This window comes from Olea europaea, unplaced genomic scaffold (genome assembly GCF_002742605.1).
Source record: "Olea europaea var. sylvestris unplaced genomic scaffold, O_europaea_v1 scaffold2451, whole genome shotgun sequence".
NCBI lineage: Eukaryota > Viridiplantae > Streptophyta > Magnoliopsida > Lamiales > Oleaceae > Olea > Olea europaea.
Window position 1 is genome coordinate 57,772 of NW_019242712.1, and position 18,488 is coordinate 76,259.

An 18,488-nucleotide genomic window follows, 5' to 3' on the forward strand; every position below is an offset into this window, starting at 1 on the left:
ATTAATTATTTTAAACGATAAATAGAAATGTAATATTCATATATAACACACTTTTGACATTAAAAAAAAAAAAGTTTATTAGAAAATTTTCTGAATGACATCAAAAATTTTGTTAGATTATTCAAAAAATTAATTGATCGAGAGGAAAAAGTAACAATAAGAAAAAAATTTCTAAAAACGATCGAATTTCTTTTATATATAAAAAAATTTCAAATGTTAAAATATTAAGATGAAAAATTAGTTGGCCTCAATTTTGTGTTGCTATAATTGAAATGTATTTTCTAGGGATAGGATAAATGTTCTCTTGATGCATAGATTAAAAACCAAAATTATTGGAGCCCATAAATTAAATATTATTTTAGTTTGAGTGATTATTTTACATATAAAGGACTTATTTGATGATAAATATATTCAATATAATTAAATCGTGTAATTAGTTGAATCTTTTTTTTTATTGTTCGATATCCAATTGATTTAATGAGTTTTTTTTTATTTACGTATAATATTATTTTATGAAAAATTCTGCGATTGAAAATAAAAGAAAGAAAAACGAGAAAAAATTTAATGGAGCCAAACACAAGTTGAGCCACAATATAATATTTTGTCACTTCAATGGGGTTGAGATTATTATTTAATCACCCAATTTTGATATATTTGAATTTAATCTTCCAAAATTTATACACATCTAAAATATTCAATATTGTCAAATAAATTAATCGACATCTTTTTTACTGAGTATTAATTTTTTTAAATATTATGTTAAGTTTTACTTTGATTTATCACAACCATTTTTAGAAAATAAACAATATACATGATTTAATATACTCCGTGTCTTATTATATAAGGGTAAAATAGATTTGTATAAAAAATATATCAATCACCAAGGAAAAAAGGAAATTATATTGACAAAATTGTCGCGAAAAAACAATAAACATTAATAAAATAATTGATTTTTTTAAAGAAAAAGGACGAGTTATACGTATTTTTTAACACGTTTAACTATCTTCGATATTCATTTAGATCATTTGATGTATCTATTATATAGTTCTCGAAATAAATTTCAAGAGAATATAGAATATTTATAAAGACTTATGATAGATTTTTATATAAAAAAAAAAACTAAATAAATCACATAGTAAAAAAATAAAAATAAAAAATTTGACACTGAACATCATCTATATTAATAAATTAAAAAAAAAAGTTGCCTAACATGGAGCAAAATTGCTCCGCGCATCACGGAGCATTTGCTTTGTGATGCGAGGAATTGCTCTATTGTTTTTTTTTTGTCAAATTTTTTTTTTCATTAGTGATTTATTTATTTATTTTTATAAAAATCTATCATAAATTTTCTATATTCTCTCGAAACTCATTTCGAGAATTATATCACAAACATATCGAATGGTCTAAATGAATATCGAAAATAGTTAAACGTACATCAAACGTGTGTGTTAAGAAAATGCGTATAACTAGTCTTTTTCTTAAAAAAATCAATTATTTTATTAATGTTTATTATTTTTTCGTGACAATAATTTTTGACGCCATTTAGAAAATTTCCTAATAAACTTTTAATTTTTTTTAATGTTAAAAGAGACATCATTTAAAAAATTAAATATTTTGATAACATGCTAACTTTATAAATTTATCGACGATTTTACGATAGTCGAATGCATAAATCTTCTATATTCTCTCGAAACTCATTTCGAGACCTATGTCATAGATGCATTGAATGATTTAAATGAATATCGAAAATATTTAAAGGTACATCAGACCTGTGTTTTAAGAAATACGTATAACTCTTCTTTCTTCTTTAAAAAAAATTAATTATTTATTAATATTTATTATTTTTCGCGATAATTTTTATAATAAAAATATTATGTGGTATAAACACAAGATCAATTATCCAAGGAAAAAAAATTGATGTACCCGGTTAAAAGTGAATGGCTCATCGGCATGCATGTAACAGTCAAATGGGTAATAATGAAATGCTTCCTGAACGAATAGTAACTGGCATGATAAAAAAATTCCTACAATTTGCTGCCACAATTTTTGTCTCACTCTCTCATGATGTACGAGAATATTTTTTTTGGAAGGGACAACTAAGTAACTCACTTGTGTAAGTCAACAATGAAGGCCATAAAGTGGTCTCATTAATTTCATTTCTAGAAGCTACAACATCTAACGAAGTGAAAGAATATTTTTTAAGTGAAGTTACAGTAACTGTCAGCAAATGGTTTTATAAAGTCAATAAAGACAGCAATATTGCTGCCATATTTCATTATTACTTCTAGAAAAACTTTTTTTTGTGATGAATAATGCATAACGAGTTCAACTATAATACAAAACCAATTAAATGTGAAATTGCTGCCTCAAATTGAACAGTAAATGTTGAATCCTCTCTTTTAAAGTAAAGGGGATATCGGGATTTATTATTAAATATTAAAAAATTATAATTTCATGTACAAAATCAATTCATTGAGAAAATATTTAATTTAAAATAAGTTTTGAAAAATAATATTTTTTAAATAAACTGTACTTTTCTTTCTTAATATAACATTTTTAAGAAAAACTTACAAAATATACCTTCTATATAGGAGTGAATTGTTTCAAAAATTACTGAACTTATACAATGGTCACGAACTGCAGATTGAGCTTCATTATGCTTCACGATACTCATTGAACTTTACCATTTAGCTCTCCATCCACCACCGTCAAAAAATTTGTTTGTTGGTCGCTGATGTGGCAGACGAACTTTCTACGTGTCGTGTGACGATCGGTAAAAATTGAAATTTTCGATTTTTTTTTCCCGGTTAGCATAATCGTGTTTCTCAAAACACAGTTTTGCCCTCAAAATTAAAAAAAAACGAAAAATTTAAAAAAATCTCCAAAATCAAAAAACACACTGGACTTTCTCCAAGTCAAACCCAGCAACTCACCATTTGAAAACGATCTCTGGACTTCCAAATTGGTTTTCACCCAAACCCTCTACAAACCCTAATTGGCTAATCCCAAACTTGGAAGTGTTCTCCACGCATATGCCACCTGTTGAACCCTTGACGGACGCACACATGGAGGGACCACACGAAGGTAACTTTGAAGAATTTTTGTTTGTTTTCTTTTCATTATTTTCACGTGTCGTCGGTCACAAAGATTTTTTTTTCTTCTTAGAATTGTTTTGTACATGTTCAATTTTGTTTCTATGTATACAATCATTTTCTTTTGATTTGCAGATTATGACCCATTTCAAGAACACCACAACTCTGCAAATGACAAACCTTCAAACCATGGAGATTCGCATGGTGGGCAAGAATCTGGTTCAGACAACTGATAGTGGGAATGGATTGGACTCCAAAGGAGATGACCTTCTGTATGAATTGAATGTGATAGATGGGATAAAATTAGTTACGAATTTTGGTGAAGCAGAAGAGGCAGTACAGAATTAGCAGGAAGATGTGGATGCGGTCGATGACTTGGAGTACCCAAGTTCTGAAGAGATTCAAGCTAACTGTGTATCTGATGAGGAGTTAGCTACCATTTTTCAGAGTTTTTAGCCGAGGTTGACATGTGTAATCCGCATTTTGAAGGTGGTTAGCTAGTTAGAGATGTGGTTGAGTTCGGAAAGGCTATGAGAACCTACGGAGCTGTGAATGGATACAACGTAAGATTTAAGGCAAATGACCCGGGGAGGGTGAAGGAATATGTAAACATGATTGCAATTGGAGATTTTGGGCATCGTCGCTGGGTGACACGAGAACCGTTCAGGTGAAGTCATACTCTCATGAGCACAACTGCAATAGAGACCAGTATAATAGGCACTACAACTATAAATTCCTGACACGTCATTACATTGAGAGGTTCAAAGCGGATATGGAATGGAAAACAAAGATCATATTAGCGGTAGTGAAGGAGGATTTCAAAACTGAAATAACAAGGAACGCTGCATGGAAAATGAGAAGATATGCAAAGAAACTAGTGCATGGGACAATTGAACAACAATTTCAACAACTGTGGTCGTATGGTGCCGAGGTGTTACGTACGAATATAGGATCTACTGTCATAATTAACACTTTCAACCAAAAATTTCAGGGCATATACATATATTTTCAAGCATGTAAGATAGGTTTTGTTAGTGGTTGTAGGAAGGTGATTAGAGTGGATGGTTGCCACCTAAGGGAATGTTTTAGTGGAATATTGTTAACGATTGTCAATCAAGATGCAAATGACTGCAATTATCCCATTGCATACGCCGTGGTTGAGAAAGAAAACAACCCCACCTGGAGGTGGTTCATGAGGGCGCTAGCTGAAGATGTTAACATTGGTACGGGAAGTGGTTGGACATTGATGACAGATCGCTAGAAGGGGCTTCAAAATGTTGTTGATGAATTATTCCCAGAGGTGGTGATGCGAACTCGATCAGCAACGTTGCAATCAAACCCACAGGATATTGAATCGAATCCCAAGAACGCCAATATGACCAAGGTTTATGGATCTGACCCCAAAATAGTGAACCAATCAACCCAACAAGAACGTTGCTATGAAAGACCTCTTGATCACACGATTGAAGAAATAACACCTGAATTGTGGATTTGAACAAATAAAAGATGAACAAAAAAACCCAACGGTAACGTTGACGGGAAAAACCCCTTGATTACACAATTCAATGATTCAACCTAATGTTTTGAACGCCACAAGATGTTTAAATCTTGATAAATTCGATAAAATTGCCCATCATAGACAAAGTTTTGAAGCAACGCTTTGAAGAGGAAAATCTCTCATTAATTCATCAATAAAGTCTTTTTTACAATGAAAAGATAAATTTCTACTTATACTAGTATATAATTAAAAGGAATTAAAAATTCTAAGAATCCTAATTTAAAAAGGAAAATATAAAAACTAACATTTAAAAGGAATTAAATAATAATAAAAACCTATTTAAAAGTAAACAACTACCAAAGGACCACAGAATTGTCTACCACTATAGAATCCTATAACAATTTGGAAACTTGCGTGAAGATTGGAAATTCTGCCCGTTTCTACCTTATTAACCTACGGTGCGGCCGTATGGTTCTTGAGGATGCGGTCGCATGGCTGCATTGATTTCTACCTCTTTAATACCTGATTGCCCATGTGCGACAACAAGGTGTTTAAGCTGGGCGATCGCACAGCTTGAAAGATTGCAACCCGGTTTCCTTTGTTTGCAACCGGTTGATCCAAGTTATTTCTTCCATCGAGCCCTTTATAGAACTTGTTCCTTGGCACGTGAATGTCCACATTTTGAACTCCATAACTTGACCATGATGTTTTCCAACTGAATCAACCTCAATCGACACCTAACTTGGCTCAAATAGTGGTCTCGACCCTCCGTCAACATACGTCAATTCTCTAGAATTTTGAAGCCCATCTTGGATCACATCAGATGGAGCATAGATTTTGTGTGCGACATATGTACTCCAATTTCTTCTCTGCTAGTCACAAAGGAAAAACACTAAAAACTATATTTGGCATGCTGCCAAGTTAACCACTATTGCGGACTTCAAACATTGGATGCAACAAATCCAACAACTTAGTGAAAATGGTTTTCTTTGGTTGATGGAAAGACCCGCACAGGGCTGGAGCAAATCCCATTTTGCAACTCATTCCAAGGGTGATATACTGTTAAACAATGGATGCGAAGGGTTCAATAAGACGCTTTTAGAGGATCGATCCTGGATATGTCGGGATCCATTCAGCTGAGCTTCATGCGAAGACTACAGAGGAGGAAGGACCAGATGAGTAATTATGTGGGTCAACTTTGTCCAAAGATTAGAAAGAGGGTTCAAAAGTTAGTTGAAAATTTGAGGGAGTGTATTGTACAACTATTGGGTGGTGCCAAATGGCAAGTGGAATGTAGTTACGGAACTTTTGTGGTAGACCTAGAAGAGAGAACATGTGCTTGTAGGAAATGAGAGTTGAGTGGCATTCCATGCCCCTACGCAATGGCTTTCATGCGCTAGTGCAGGAATGAGCCAGAGGATTATATGGATAATTGCTATAGGACCGAGTCTTATTTGAACTGCTACAATAATATTCTTAGCCCCATTAATGGGCTAAGGCTGCGGTCGGAGGTAAATGCGGAAGTAATTAACCCCCCCAACTGGACAGTGTCCAAAAGAGGGCAAAGACAGAAAAAAGAAGAAAAGGGCCTGAGGAAGTCATAGTGCACCTGTAAGGAAGGTCGTATGTAAAGAAAATTGGACGTGTGCATATGATGTGCTCAATTTGTAGAGCTCGTGGACACAACAAAAGACACCATTCCTCAACTTGTAACATTTTGGATGTAAGCAAACCAGTTTATTTTTCTTCACTGCAAATAAATCGGGTTAACATAACCATGTTATGATGTTGTACTGTAGGAGTTGGTTGATGCACCATTGGAGCCGGTGGAATCTGAACATGCAAGAGGAAGGAGTGCCAGTGTAAGTATATCATTCATTTGGAGTTTGGTTTTTGTTAGATTTTCCATAATAAGCTATACCATTTGTTAATTCATCATGTAGGGAAAACTGACCGTGAGCAAGGGGAGTGCTCCATCTAGTAGCCGGACAATAGCTATAGCTTCTGTTCGCGAAATATTTCTTTCGATTTAAATTACCGCAAGTGTACGGGTCGTGACAAGTAATAAAATGGACTTTAGAAGTCCGAGTATCGTCCCACAGAGAAAGAGTAGTTCAATTTTACTTATTTTAGCCTTAACCGAAACTAATTGAGTTAAAATGAATTTTGGAATCAAAAGCCCTAATTTGGGGGAAATCCCCAAATTAAAAAACCCTAATTTCAAATGAAACCCTAATTACTTAAATTCACTTAACGAATGACTCAATTACGAAATGTTATGAAAAATAAATGAAATGTATTGTCAATTTATGAAAATCTATGTAAAACGAATGCACTAGGATCACGAATCCCCAAATAATTACTAATTAAACCCTAATTTCACAATTTTGATAATTCAATAAGAATTTGATAAATCAATGCTCCTAAATCTATTCAATACTCTCTCTCGAGATGTATTGAACCTATTCTCATAAATCATCAGCCTATATCTCTATGACGGATGCAATTATACAAGAACGCATATAATCTTTTTGTGAGCAATTAAAGATTTACATAGGGCATAGGGGTATATTTCTATCCCTTGTCGGACCCTATGATGAATTATATATGTCGAGTTTAATCTAATTTTCTCAAATTCAAAATTAAACCACCAAGTTCACACAAATTAAGTGCACATTAATTGTGGAAATAAATAAACCAATATAATCCATTCAAATATCCCATCGAACTAATAATTCAAAATCATGAAATAGTAAGTTTAATAATAATTACATGGTTCATCGATCACCTAGTTGCAAAAATCTAGCCTATCATGATAAAAATAACGAAATCTAACAAAGTACGAATAAAATACATCACCGGGTTATCAAAACTTGAAAAAATCTTGTAAATCTCACATCAATTCTTGTTCTTGCCTTCAAATCCACTCCAAGATGAATGTTTTTGCCTCCCAAGTCGTTTGTGCGGCTTCTGGATGTTTTGTTGCTATTTAAACCCGTCCAAATTAGGTTACCAAAGGAGTTGCAATTATATAAGGAAACTGCAAAATTCGGGGAAAAATTATACATATGCGACCGCATAGGGATAACCTATGTGACCGCATAGGCATAAGAAAAATGGCATTTTTAATCCCTGGAGGTTCACTCGCGACCGCATAGTAGAGCTAACTTCTAGTTTGAGTCATTTTGGTCCTCAAGTTTCATTCCTTCACTCCTTGACCTCCTCTCTTGTTCCTAGTTGCTCCAATGTTCCCTTATAACTTCCAATTGGTGCTTGGCTTGATCAATTGCTTGATGTGTTCATCGGGTCAACTTTCAGATAATTGCAATTTGGTCCCTGAATTTTCATTTTGCTCCAATTTGGTCCTTTTTCGGCTCTTTTCTCCTGAATTCCACTATTTCCATAGAATTTCCTACATTGCATGAATTTGACAAAGTTAAGTAACAATTCAATCATTTTACTTGTATTTAAGTCATGTTTGTGATGTAAATAAGTGTGCAAAAACACACTTATCAGCTTCGCGGCCATACATTGTGCAAGCAATGGTGGACAGTTTTCAAGAATTGGACGACTCCGAAGCATCGTAGTCGAGGGCAGCTAGAATGTCTTCCAGACGTAGTGCAAAAACGATGATTGCTACTTCTCGCCGAACCTGAACTGCTTTTCCAACTACCATGCTGTTTGTGTGCTTGCATAGGAGTTCTCTCTTTTAGACAAGATGGTGGTTTTTGTTGAAGGAAATATGTTTTATTACATCGGAAAAAGATGGTTTGTTTTGGGATAATGTTGTAAACTGCACTTGCTGCTACTTTTCTAGTTTTGAATGTTTCTACTATTGAAATGAACAAGTTCGATTTTGCAAATATATGCATTTTTGCTATATTTATGAAAGCCTCTGTTTCGTTTTACTTCAAGTCGTTTATTTTACATACATAATTAATTTCACATTGAGTTATATAAACAAACAATCCTTCCACGAACACATGTTGATTACAACAGAACTTAATATATGTTCACAACACTTGTAGAGACATACTACTACGCAAATTGAAAGCTACAATTACAAGCAACTGTAATGCATAAGATTCAACTAACATTACAACGACCTAAGTTAATACGTAAGATGAATACTTCAACCAACTAGCTAGATTATGACCAAGAGGAAAATGGCAGAAAATGCAATTTTGTACACTTCCATTAATTTGCAGAATTTCTGGTTTTCTTTTTCAAGCCTGTTCTTTGAACGAATCAACCCATTTATGACTACCTTATACCTATCATCTGGAGCATTGTCGGCCCAGTTGAAAAAATTGCAAGCATATCGCGTACCATATGATTGACAACCTAGAAACCTTCGACCGGGGTTCCTCTCCATCCAAGAAGTTCTCAAATGCACCGGATGCCCACAATAGTAGTACCTTCTTAACCCATTATCACAAAAAACTTGAGACATTGCCACCACAAAGCTGTAACAACGAAATGACTATAGATGAAAAAACATGGTGGTCTATGGAGAATGCAGATTCGACGAGTCAACACAAGATGTAGCTGTGGTAGGTTCAACTGTTCGTGCAAGAGACACTCCATGCTTGGAAGAGGCGGAGTTCACCGATTGATTTGCGAGAGGTTTGATTTGGAAAAAGTCTAGTGGGTTTTCTGACTGAAAGTTTTTTAATTTTTTTTTCGTTTTTTTTCTTTTATATTTTGAGGGCAAAATCGTGTTTTGAGAACCACGATTATGTTAACTGGGTAAAAAAGTCAATAATTTCAAATTTACCTGCCGTCACACGACACATAGGAATTCCGTCTGCCACGTCGGCGACCAACAAACGGATTTTTCGATGATGGTGGATGGAGAGCTAAATGCAGGGGCGGATGCAGAGAAATTGAGTTAGGGGGCACACTTAAATTTTGTACAAATCGAATACTTTGTTTTTTTATTTTTGAATGATTCATATTTGATCCGAAAAAATGTAGATTCACATTTCAAAAATATTTCTTCATTAATATTTTGCAAACCATTTTCATCTATTTGATTTAAACAATATTTTTTTAAATATTTTACTCATCAAAAGGAAATGCATATTTATGTTTTAAAAAATTGTGTATTTGATACAAACAATCAATTCAAATAATTAAAAGAAAAAATAAATAACCAATATTCAATACTAATAATCAGTCAAATAAACACAATTCGTTAGATATAAGTTAAATTTTATATAATCAGTTTAGACACGTATTATATACACAAATAGGATAGGAGAAAATGCAAATTTAGGTTCTAATTAATTGAAAAGTGAAAATTTGTGGTAGATGTAATAATTGTAGAGAAATTATAAACAAATTATAAAAAATTAGAAGAGTTAAGATTTTGGTAAAAGGCTTGAGTGAGAGAATACAATGGAGCAATAAAAAATAGAGAAAATTCAAATTTATTGTGATTTTGTCTCTATTTGGTAGAGATTAAAGTCCTATTTTTAGTAAATTTTGATAAAATTTTAAAAGTTAAGGAATACATAAAATATGTTATTAAAATCAATTATTAACTTTGATTTAGATTAAAATTTAAATTTCAATCGATACCAAACATGACTTTATCAAAAAAAAAAAAAAGGAAAAAAAAGGAGAGAGGAAAATCTCAAAAACTTGACCCCTCATGGCTAAATGGTAAAGTTCAGTGAGTACTGTGAAGCACAATGAAGTTTAGTGTGTAGTTTGTGACCATGGTATAAGTTCAGTGATTTTTGAAACAACTCAATAGGAAATAATTACACTTTATCTATCATATTTTTCTATTTTACACTTTACATACTAATGGTTTGTTTGAGCCACATTATTTTCAAAAATATATATTTTTTAATAGTGATTTAACATTATTTCAACAACACATTTTTCAATAAAATAATATTACATACAAATCTAAAACTTTTTCTTATTTTTTAACCACGCATTTCTCATTGATTTGACATAAATAATTATTTTTTTTTCTAGAATATGACTTAAACATGGGCTAAATTTACAATATTGTAAAAAATAACAAGTTTTGTCTTTAGCTTTAAAATAATAACAAATTTGTAATTAAAAATTGTTAAATAGACCAAAATATTCATAATTAAAAAAAGAAAAATGAAATACATCATTTGTTTTACATTATGTAACAATTTGTTACAACTATGTTATTCCCTAAAAAATCAATTACTATTTCATTTTCATCTAAACAATAATTTTTTCCCTATTTATGCTCCATAAATTGACATTAAGTCGAGTATCATATACGTGATTTTATTTTTTCATTATCTTTTTTTACACAATTATTTAATTTTATTTGTCAGTTTTACAAATCCATATCTTCTACGAAGCTTTCTCACAGAGAAGAAAAAAGTTAATCAATAGCAAATACAAATAAAACTATGCATGAGTTCTCAACAAATTTTTTTGAATTACAAAATTACCCCAAACTAAAATAATAATAATAATAATAATAATAATAATAATAATAATAATAATAATAATAATAATAATAATAAGAAAAAGACTTTTATCCACAAAATAACAACTCATGTAATTATTTTAAGTGATTGTTTTAAATTTTATTTATTGTAATTGAGAATTTTTATCCGTTTTTACAATGTTGGAAGAGTTGATGAAGCATGTTTTCTGAATTGCTCAATATTTTATTAACTTATTAACATTATTTCTATTATTTAATATTAGAGTGTAGGAACAGAAAATTATAAATTTTATAAAATAAAATCTTTTTTTGAAAAAATTATTTAATAAGAATCAGTAACTAGAAAATAGTATGCATATATTTATACAGGATGTGACTTGTTATTTCAAATTGTCATATATTTATAAAATTTTCAATTAAGAATTTATTGAAACCTTTTAAATCGTTCTTCTTCTAACCTTTATTGCACGTAGCCTCCTATTTTGGCTTCGGGAAAGTAGTGTTCATCCTCGTAGAAAAAAACACACAACTTAATGACATCACAAATGCCACATTTCGTGAGCTTGTTATTGGTCTTGCGTGAGGGCCGATGTCGCGCCACCTTGACCCTATCCCCTCCCTCTCTTTAGCATATTTGTTATTACTTAAGGATATACCAAAAAAGACAATGATTGTTGTACATGACCATTTACATAATGACTTATCAACAAATGATGTATCCAAAAAAAAAAGTGGAGGAGACTTTTTTTTATTTAAATGACGGGATTCTGATCCAACCATATCTCACTACAGGATGGATATGTACACCAATATGTAGGTGTTGATGTACATGTAATACAACTGATATAAAAAATTAGTCCAGACAATAGATTATAATTTCATAAAAAGTGAAAAACATTTAAATAAAATTTTTCATCTTTCATTATACTCGAGGGAGCTAGTCAATCAAATACAAATCGTGACACGATGTATCTCACAGCCTTTGAGTTCGTGAATTTCGTCCTCATTTTCTACCACTTGGTTCCACTTTCACGCATAAATCCTTGTCTGATTCCTAATAGCAATTTTATTCTGAGTCCGAGTCTATGTTTCCCATTGCTCTTAACCCTCTTGGTCTCTGAAAAAAATTTATGTCTAAAATATTTGATCTCCATACCCAAATAACAATGCAATTCGACTATTAAGTGTAATTAAGATATACTTGAAACGTATGTGCACAAGCTTTAATAAATCAAAGCAAAGATAATCACCTTCTTGGAGACTTTCTTCTCTCTCACCTCATACCGTTCTAGTGTAAGATCACAAAGCCATGTCCCCGGACTTACCAACTGCAAAAGCAAAAGAAGAAACCAATTCAAACTTGGCTGAGGTGTGTGAAGTAGATTTGATCACATTTTTGGAATATTAAAGGCACACTACCATTAGAATGTCTTAGAGGCATGAACTAAAAGTTGAGAAGTTGAGTGCTGGCGAACCATCACACGATTGACTAAAAAAATGAATAATACTATTCATCAATTAGTTATGATCATCACTCTCAATAATCCTCTAAATTGCTGCGATAATTTTAATGCATTGAACAATTAATCACGGGACTTACTGCGACCTATATCAATATTATTAAAAGTAATGATGAATAATATTATTCAAAAGAAAAGGAGGGAAATTGTGTAAACTATACCAGGCCAAGAGTTTATCACTGCTCGAAAGAAAATACCTACCTCAACACAAATTACCTAATATTTTGCGGACTATTTTTGCTTTTCTGTGCTTTGTGAATTGCCTATGCGGTCCAAGGTAGGTTCCACTATAATACAACATGGTAATGACATATGCTATCTTATCCATCTATGCGTTTATTAGAGGCCTAGAGGGACAATGACAGTCATTCATTTACACACAAATGGACACTAATATGCCGTATTCAACTTGTAATCCTTGTACATTTTTTTTTAACAAGTAATGATACATATACAAATTAGGGATCAATCTCATATGAGATGATTTTAAATAAAAAAGATCAACAAAATGTGTCTCATATCCACACATTTAGTTGACCCTATCATTTTATCTCACATCACTTAGAGAGATTTTCCAAGTTCGTTAATCTTGCACATAAACCAATTTTTTCCAACTTTTTAACAACCAAATTCTCCAAAAAAAAGTCATTTTTACAAGATTTATTCTAGAAAATGAGCCTCAAAAAATATTCTAGGTAAAATTGCAATCACGGTACTAAATCTTTCATTTAATAACAGAGTTGACACAAAACTTTCAAATCTGATTTGAAAATCAGTTTCAATTTTCAGATCTGAAGAAAAGAAACGGTCACACTCTCATCTTCCTTTATTGGGTGGCGGTAGCAATGACACAAGTAAAAAGTTTGGATAGAGTCTACTATTAAGGGAGTGTTTAATAGTCATTTTTACGTAAAAATGCATTTTAGAATAGCAAATTGATGTGAAATGTGTGGTTGAAAAATAAGGAAAAGTTTTTAATTTACGCGTAATATTATTTTAATAAAGAATGTGTGGTTGAAAAGAAGAAAAAAAATACATTTTGAAAAAAATAACTACCAAACGGTACCTAAATGAAACGTTTGATATCATGGCTGCAATTTTCTCAATATTCTAAAGAATTAAAAATCAAACAGTTACATAGCATTATTATTATTTTTTTTGGTAGTGCCAACGCAACATCAATGGATGCCGCAGCCCCAAGTGGCTTACACTAACTAATTATAAACATACTCTTGCATTAATCTTGAATTTCTTACTCTTTCCAAGCCTCATCTATTAAAATGTACTTTTTCTGAACTTTTGAGCATGATTGGTAGAGATTTTAATCCAATTAACATCAATTTTTTTTATCATTATTTTACTATTCTAACCGTCATTTTTGAATTCTACTCTCATGCGTAGGACTCACTTTATTTTTAACAGTAAAAAAGTCAATTAACAAAATCCCTACCAAGTACTTTAACTTAACACAAAGCCATTGTTTGACATCCCTAAAATTTTAAAATCATAGTTTTGTATAACATTTTTTTTTTTGAAAATTTGTGATTAAAAAGTAGGAAACAATATTGAGAATATGCATAAAATATTTTATTGTGTGAAATGTGGATGAAAATAAGTATGAGAAAAAAATTAAATCAAAGGAAAGAATGTCAAAGTAGATCAAAACATGTGTTTCTCGTACTAGGTCAACCACTCATCTAAAATCTTAAATTCAAATTCTTAAGGAATGAAGCAAATACTTCTTACTAGGCACGGTAATATTCATTTACGATAACATGTTTGTAATGATTAATCAACACAGATTCCTTAATGGCAGATTCCAATTACCCACTTGGCAAGACTAGTTAGCATACTACACCAAATAAATGAATTAACAATCGAGTACGACCATAGAGAATGAAGTATAAAAATACCATTAAGGATGAAAAAACTTACATTGAGGCTGCGCTGAATAAACTTGGCACGTTTCTTTGGTCTTTGAGGAAGCTTAGATCCTTTAATGGCCATGAAATCCTCTTCTTTTTCCTGGTTTGTCAAGGCAATCACAAACTTAGGCGGCCACACTGCTGGAATCCCATCGCTTCCGGAGGATGATCCGCCTTTTTTCCCTTCTGCCGCCGTCTCTGATGATGCTGACCCACCACTGCCACTACAGAGACGGTGGTTGTCATTGTTATTCTGGTGGTGATAGCGGTGGCTGTTATTATTACTGGCAGTAAGTTTCTTGTCATTCCCACCTTCGCCTCTGTTCGGGGATGACTTCTTCTTCTTACCGTTGCTTTGTTCCCTCATGCCAATTGAACTCTCCAAATTCCTAAAATTCAAAAGGGCACAATGAACATAAATCATTACAAATTGACACAAAAGAGCAAGAATAAAGAATACGTACAATATTAATTCTAATAACACCTTCAAGGTACAAATACAAACATAAAAACCAATAAAAACCATGAATCGTAATTAATGACATGGAAAAAAAAATTAGAATTTTACCCAAGTAAGAAAGGAACTTACCAAAATAGCCTTGTAGGCTAGCTTAGAAAGTAGGGAAATTGTTAAGGGAGGGTTTTAATTATCAAGATATTTGAGCAGTTGGGTGGGGGCAGAGAGGAAAGAACAATAATGTATGGGAGAAAGGTCACATTGGTTTGTGGCAAAACTTGGGCCGTCGGATAGAATTCCCTACAGATTTACAATACGTGTCCTGCGTCCTAATGTTTTACAGTCTAACGGTAATACTTTGACAATCATGTTACATATACAAAATTTTCTAATAGATAATCCTTACAGAAAACAAATGAAATCGCATCATTGGAAGATAGTAAAAAAAGAGAGGGGAAAAAACAATACAATCGCATTTTGTTACATCACCATTGATACACATTTTATTAAATTTTTTTGTACTTTGAGCTCTATTTAAGAAGAACGAAATTGAGGACACACGTGGCCCACTTTTCAAGACTCAAAGAATACAAAGTCAATCATTTCATGAGAAGGAGTAGGAGAGAGAGAATAAAAATTCCATTTATATACTGTTAGAGTATTCTATAATATTGGGAATTTAATTGACCTAGCACATCGTGACATCGGAAAATTGAATCTTAAAAGACATACATGGGTTGATGGACTGCTATTAGGTATATTTCTTCAGAGATCAAGAAAACCAAGAAAACAAACTAATTTGAGAGAACAAAAGAGGGAGAATTTTTAATTGGTTATAAATACTATCATCGTCCAATAAAGATCGATTTACCTTTTTTATTTGTTTCACATTATAAGTTACTTTTTTTATTAAGAGTATAGTTGATTATTTAATTTTCAATATGTCCATATTTAACGTGTTTTGTTATTAACAAATATGAATTATTACTGTTTAAACTATTATTCAATGTAGAGATACATTGAAAATATGTAATTAAAAATCTTTTTTGCTAAAAAATTATTTTTAACTACTCATTCACACAATAAAATATTTTAGATGTAAATTTAAAATTTTTTCTTAACTTTTTAAGCACACATTTTTTAAAAAACTTTTTAACCTCCCATTTTCAAAACTCCTTTTTTTTTAATTAAAAAATATAATGGGCTGTTTGGGGCGTAAATTTCCCCAGGTATTTCCAATACACCCATTCACAGCCTCGTTGCACCACATTGTGAAAAACGCCACATAAATTAGAAAATTGAAATTACCTCAAAATTCGATGAGATGGAGATAGAGCAGCCAGGCGCTGACGGAGATTCGAATATCCATTAACGCCGTTAATACTATCATTGTGCTGAATCGAATTTGAATCCTTATCATTATTATCCGATCTAACGACCCGCCGATCGACCCGGGCACTAGTCCTTTGAACCTGAGCCAAACCTGCTAAGCCGTTTTTACCGTTTCTGTCTTTGATCTGGGACTTCATGCCCCGTATCCGCTTCCGGTTCCCCCACTGCAACACGAAGTCGGGCGACGTCGTAGAAGGTGATCTCGCCTCTTCGGATCTCAAAAACAGTCCATCTCCATTTATTGATTGATTATTCAATTCCATCTCTAGCTTCTGTTTCGCCAATTAAAGTAAATATTTAGAGGAAATATCTGCTAAACTTGAAAATAAGTGAAGATAAATGCATCATTTGGGGGTTATTAGTTGAGATTCGGTTTTCCAAAATTATAAAATAATGTACCAGTAATTTTCAGACGAACTCCCGCCGGAATCTGCAAAAACAGAACCCCAAAATTTCATCAGTAAACTGTTCAAATCGTACAAAAATGAAATTGTAAATCAGTAGATGGAGACTTAACATCTGGGGTATTATCACTATGAATTTACAGCAATTCTTTTACATAGAGACTTGTCAGTGAAATATGAAGAAATCAAATTAAAAAAGTGCTAACTACACATTATCCAATGTAAGCCTGCAAAATGGAACTTCAGTTGCAATCATACACCTCGGTGCTCAAAGCTTATTCATAGAATCCTATCGAAGTACAAATTTTCACGAATCCGCTAGAGAAATCAAACTTCAATACGCTTGAAATTGTTCCTGTAATTCAAATAACAAACACATATTACACTTAGAAATTAGAATTCGATAATTAAACTCCACAATCGCAGAACAGTCAATCGTTCCAAGAATTTAAATAATCCGATGATGAATAATTCACTGCATTTCCACTCACCAGATTTTCTTGGAAAGATGAAGAGAAACAACGATCTTCCCTATTTTTTCAAATTATCAAATATAATAGAAAATTCATAGAGATGAAGAGAGACAGTGATCTTCCTTCTTCTCCGCGGATCGGATAAAATAAAAATACAGAAGCTTCCCAACCTTTTATAATAATATCAAACGGTCTACATTTTTCTCGGTTTATTTGCTATAGGAGGTAAAGGGCCAAACATGTAAATTTGTCGTACTTGGTGTGTTTTACAAAGAAGATTGAAGGCTACTCGATATGTGTACTATATATTATTTTTATTTTTTAGCATTGTAGTAATGATATTCATTTGTCTCACTTATTGAATCGAGAGGACACGGAAGTCTTAGCCAATTATAAAAATATATTATTATAACTCTTCAAAATTATTCAATGCGTGTACCCAAATATATCATTTTGGCTTAATTTTATTGATACCCAAACATGTCATTAGAACACCTCTAAGAGATTCTTTAAATATAAGATGCTTTCAATTTTAAAGAGTAAATCCTTAAAATCATGCTCCAAAAAACTCTTTAAATTAACATTGTAATTTAGAAAATATGTTTGACTGATCTTCTATAATTAAATGCATTCAACGCGCTTCAATTTTTAATCTAGAAAAATAATAAAATAATCTAAAGAAAATTTTGTTAAATTAAAAGATTAAAAAAATAATAAATATTTTTGGGGAGTAGTAAAATGAAGTGTTAAATATAAAAAGATTGTTAGAGTACTTCAAATTTTTAACTCATTAAATTTATAAATATTCTCTAAATGATATAATATGCTCTTTAAAATAGAGAATCTTTTAAAAATGTTTTTAAATCTATATTGTAAGATTAATTTTATCATTGTTTAGTCTAACTTAAATTTTAATGCGATCATGATCCAAATCGTCAAACTATTAGGATTTTTAATCAAATCGTCAAAACGGACATTGAATCGAATTGGTGGTTTGAATGAAAAAATTAGTAAATTTGAATAAAAATCTAAAGTTAGAAGTTTAATGGCCAAGATAAATAGGAAGTGCAAAGTTCAGTTGCCATAAGTGAATTAACCCTGAATTTTACTTTCATGCATCTGCGCCGTTACCTTTTTTCAATATTTTAATCCTGCTATTCGGTGCAGTGGGCCATGTGATTAACTTGACTTGGTTTAGTTACTAAACCATGGTTAAGTTAATTTGCGCCAATAATTATCATTTAACTCTAAGGGTGTGTTTGAATACAAGCATAAT

The 18,488-nt window shown here is 31.9% G+C and overlaps 1 protein-coding gene across 3 annotated transcripts; it reads right to left on the minus strand.

Moving 5' to 3' along the window:
* Positions 1 to 11,834: 11,834 nt before the first annotated feature.
* On the minus strand, positions 11,835 to 17,743 carry LOC111382235 (signal transducer and activator of transcription B-like). Of its 3 annotated transcripts, none has more exons than XM_023006144.1 (7): positions 17,231 to 17,743; positions 16,998 to 17,094; positions 16,735 to 16,765; positions 16,252 to 16,607; positions 14,497 to 14,875; positions 12,292 to 12,369; positions 11,835 to 12,158 (listed from the first exon to the last, which is right to left on the minus strand). In XM_023006144.1, exons 4-7 carry the CDS (start codon positions 16,596 to 16,598, stop codon positions 12,108 to 12,110), a joined length of 855 nt encoding a protein of 284 aa, XP_022861912.1. In that variant the 5' UTR covers positions 16,599 to 16,607; positions 16,735 to 16,765; positions 16,998 to 17,094; positions 17,231 to 17,743; the 3' UTR covers positions 11,835 to 12,107. The 3 variants fall into 3 exon arrangements, with proteins under 3 accessions (XP_022861912.1, XP_022861911.1, XP_022861910.1); XM_023006143.1 differs by having other exon boundaries at positions 16,951 to 17,094; XM_023006142.1 differs by having other exon boundaries at positions 16,852 to 17,094.
* Positions 17,744 to 18,488: the final 745 nt, after the last annotated feature.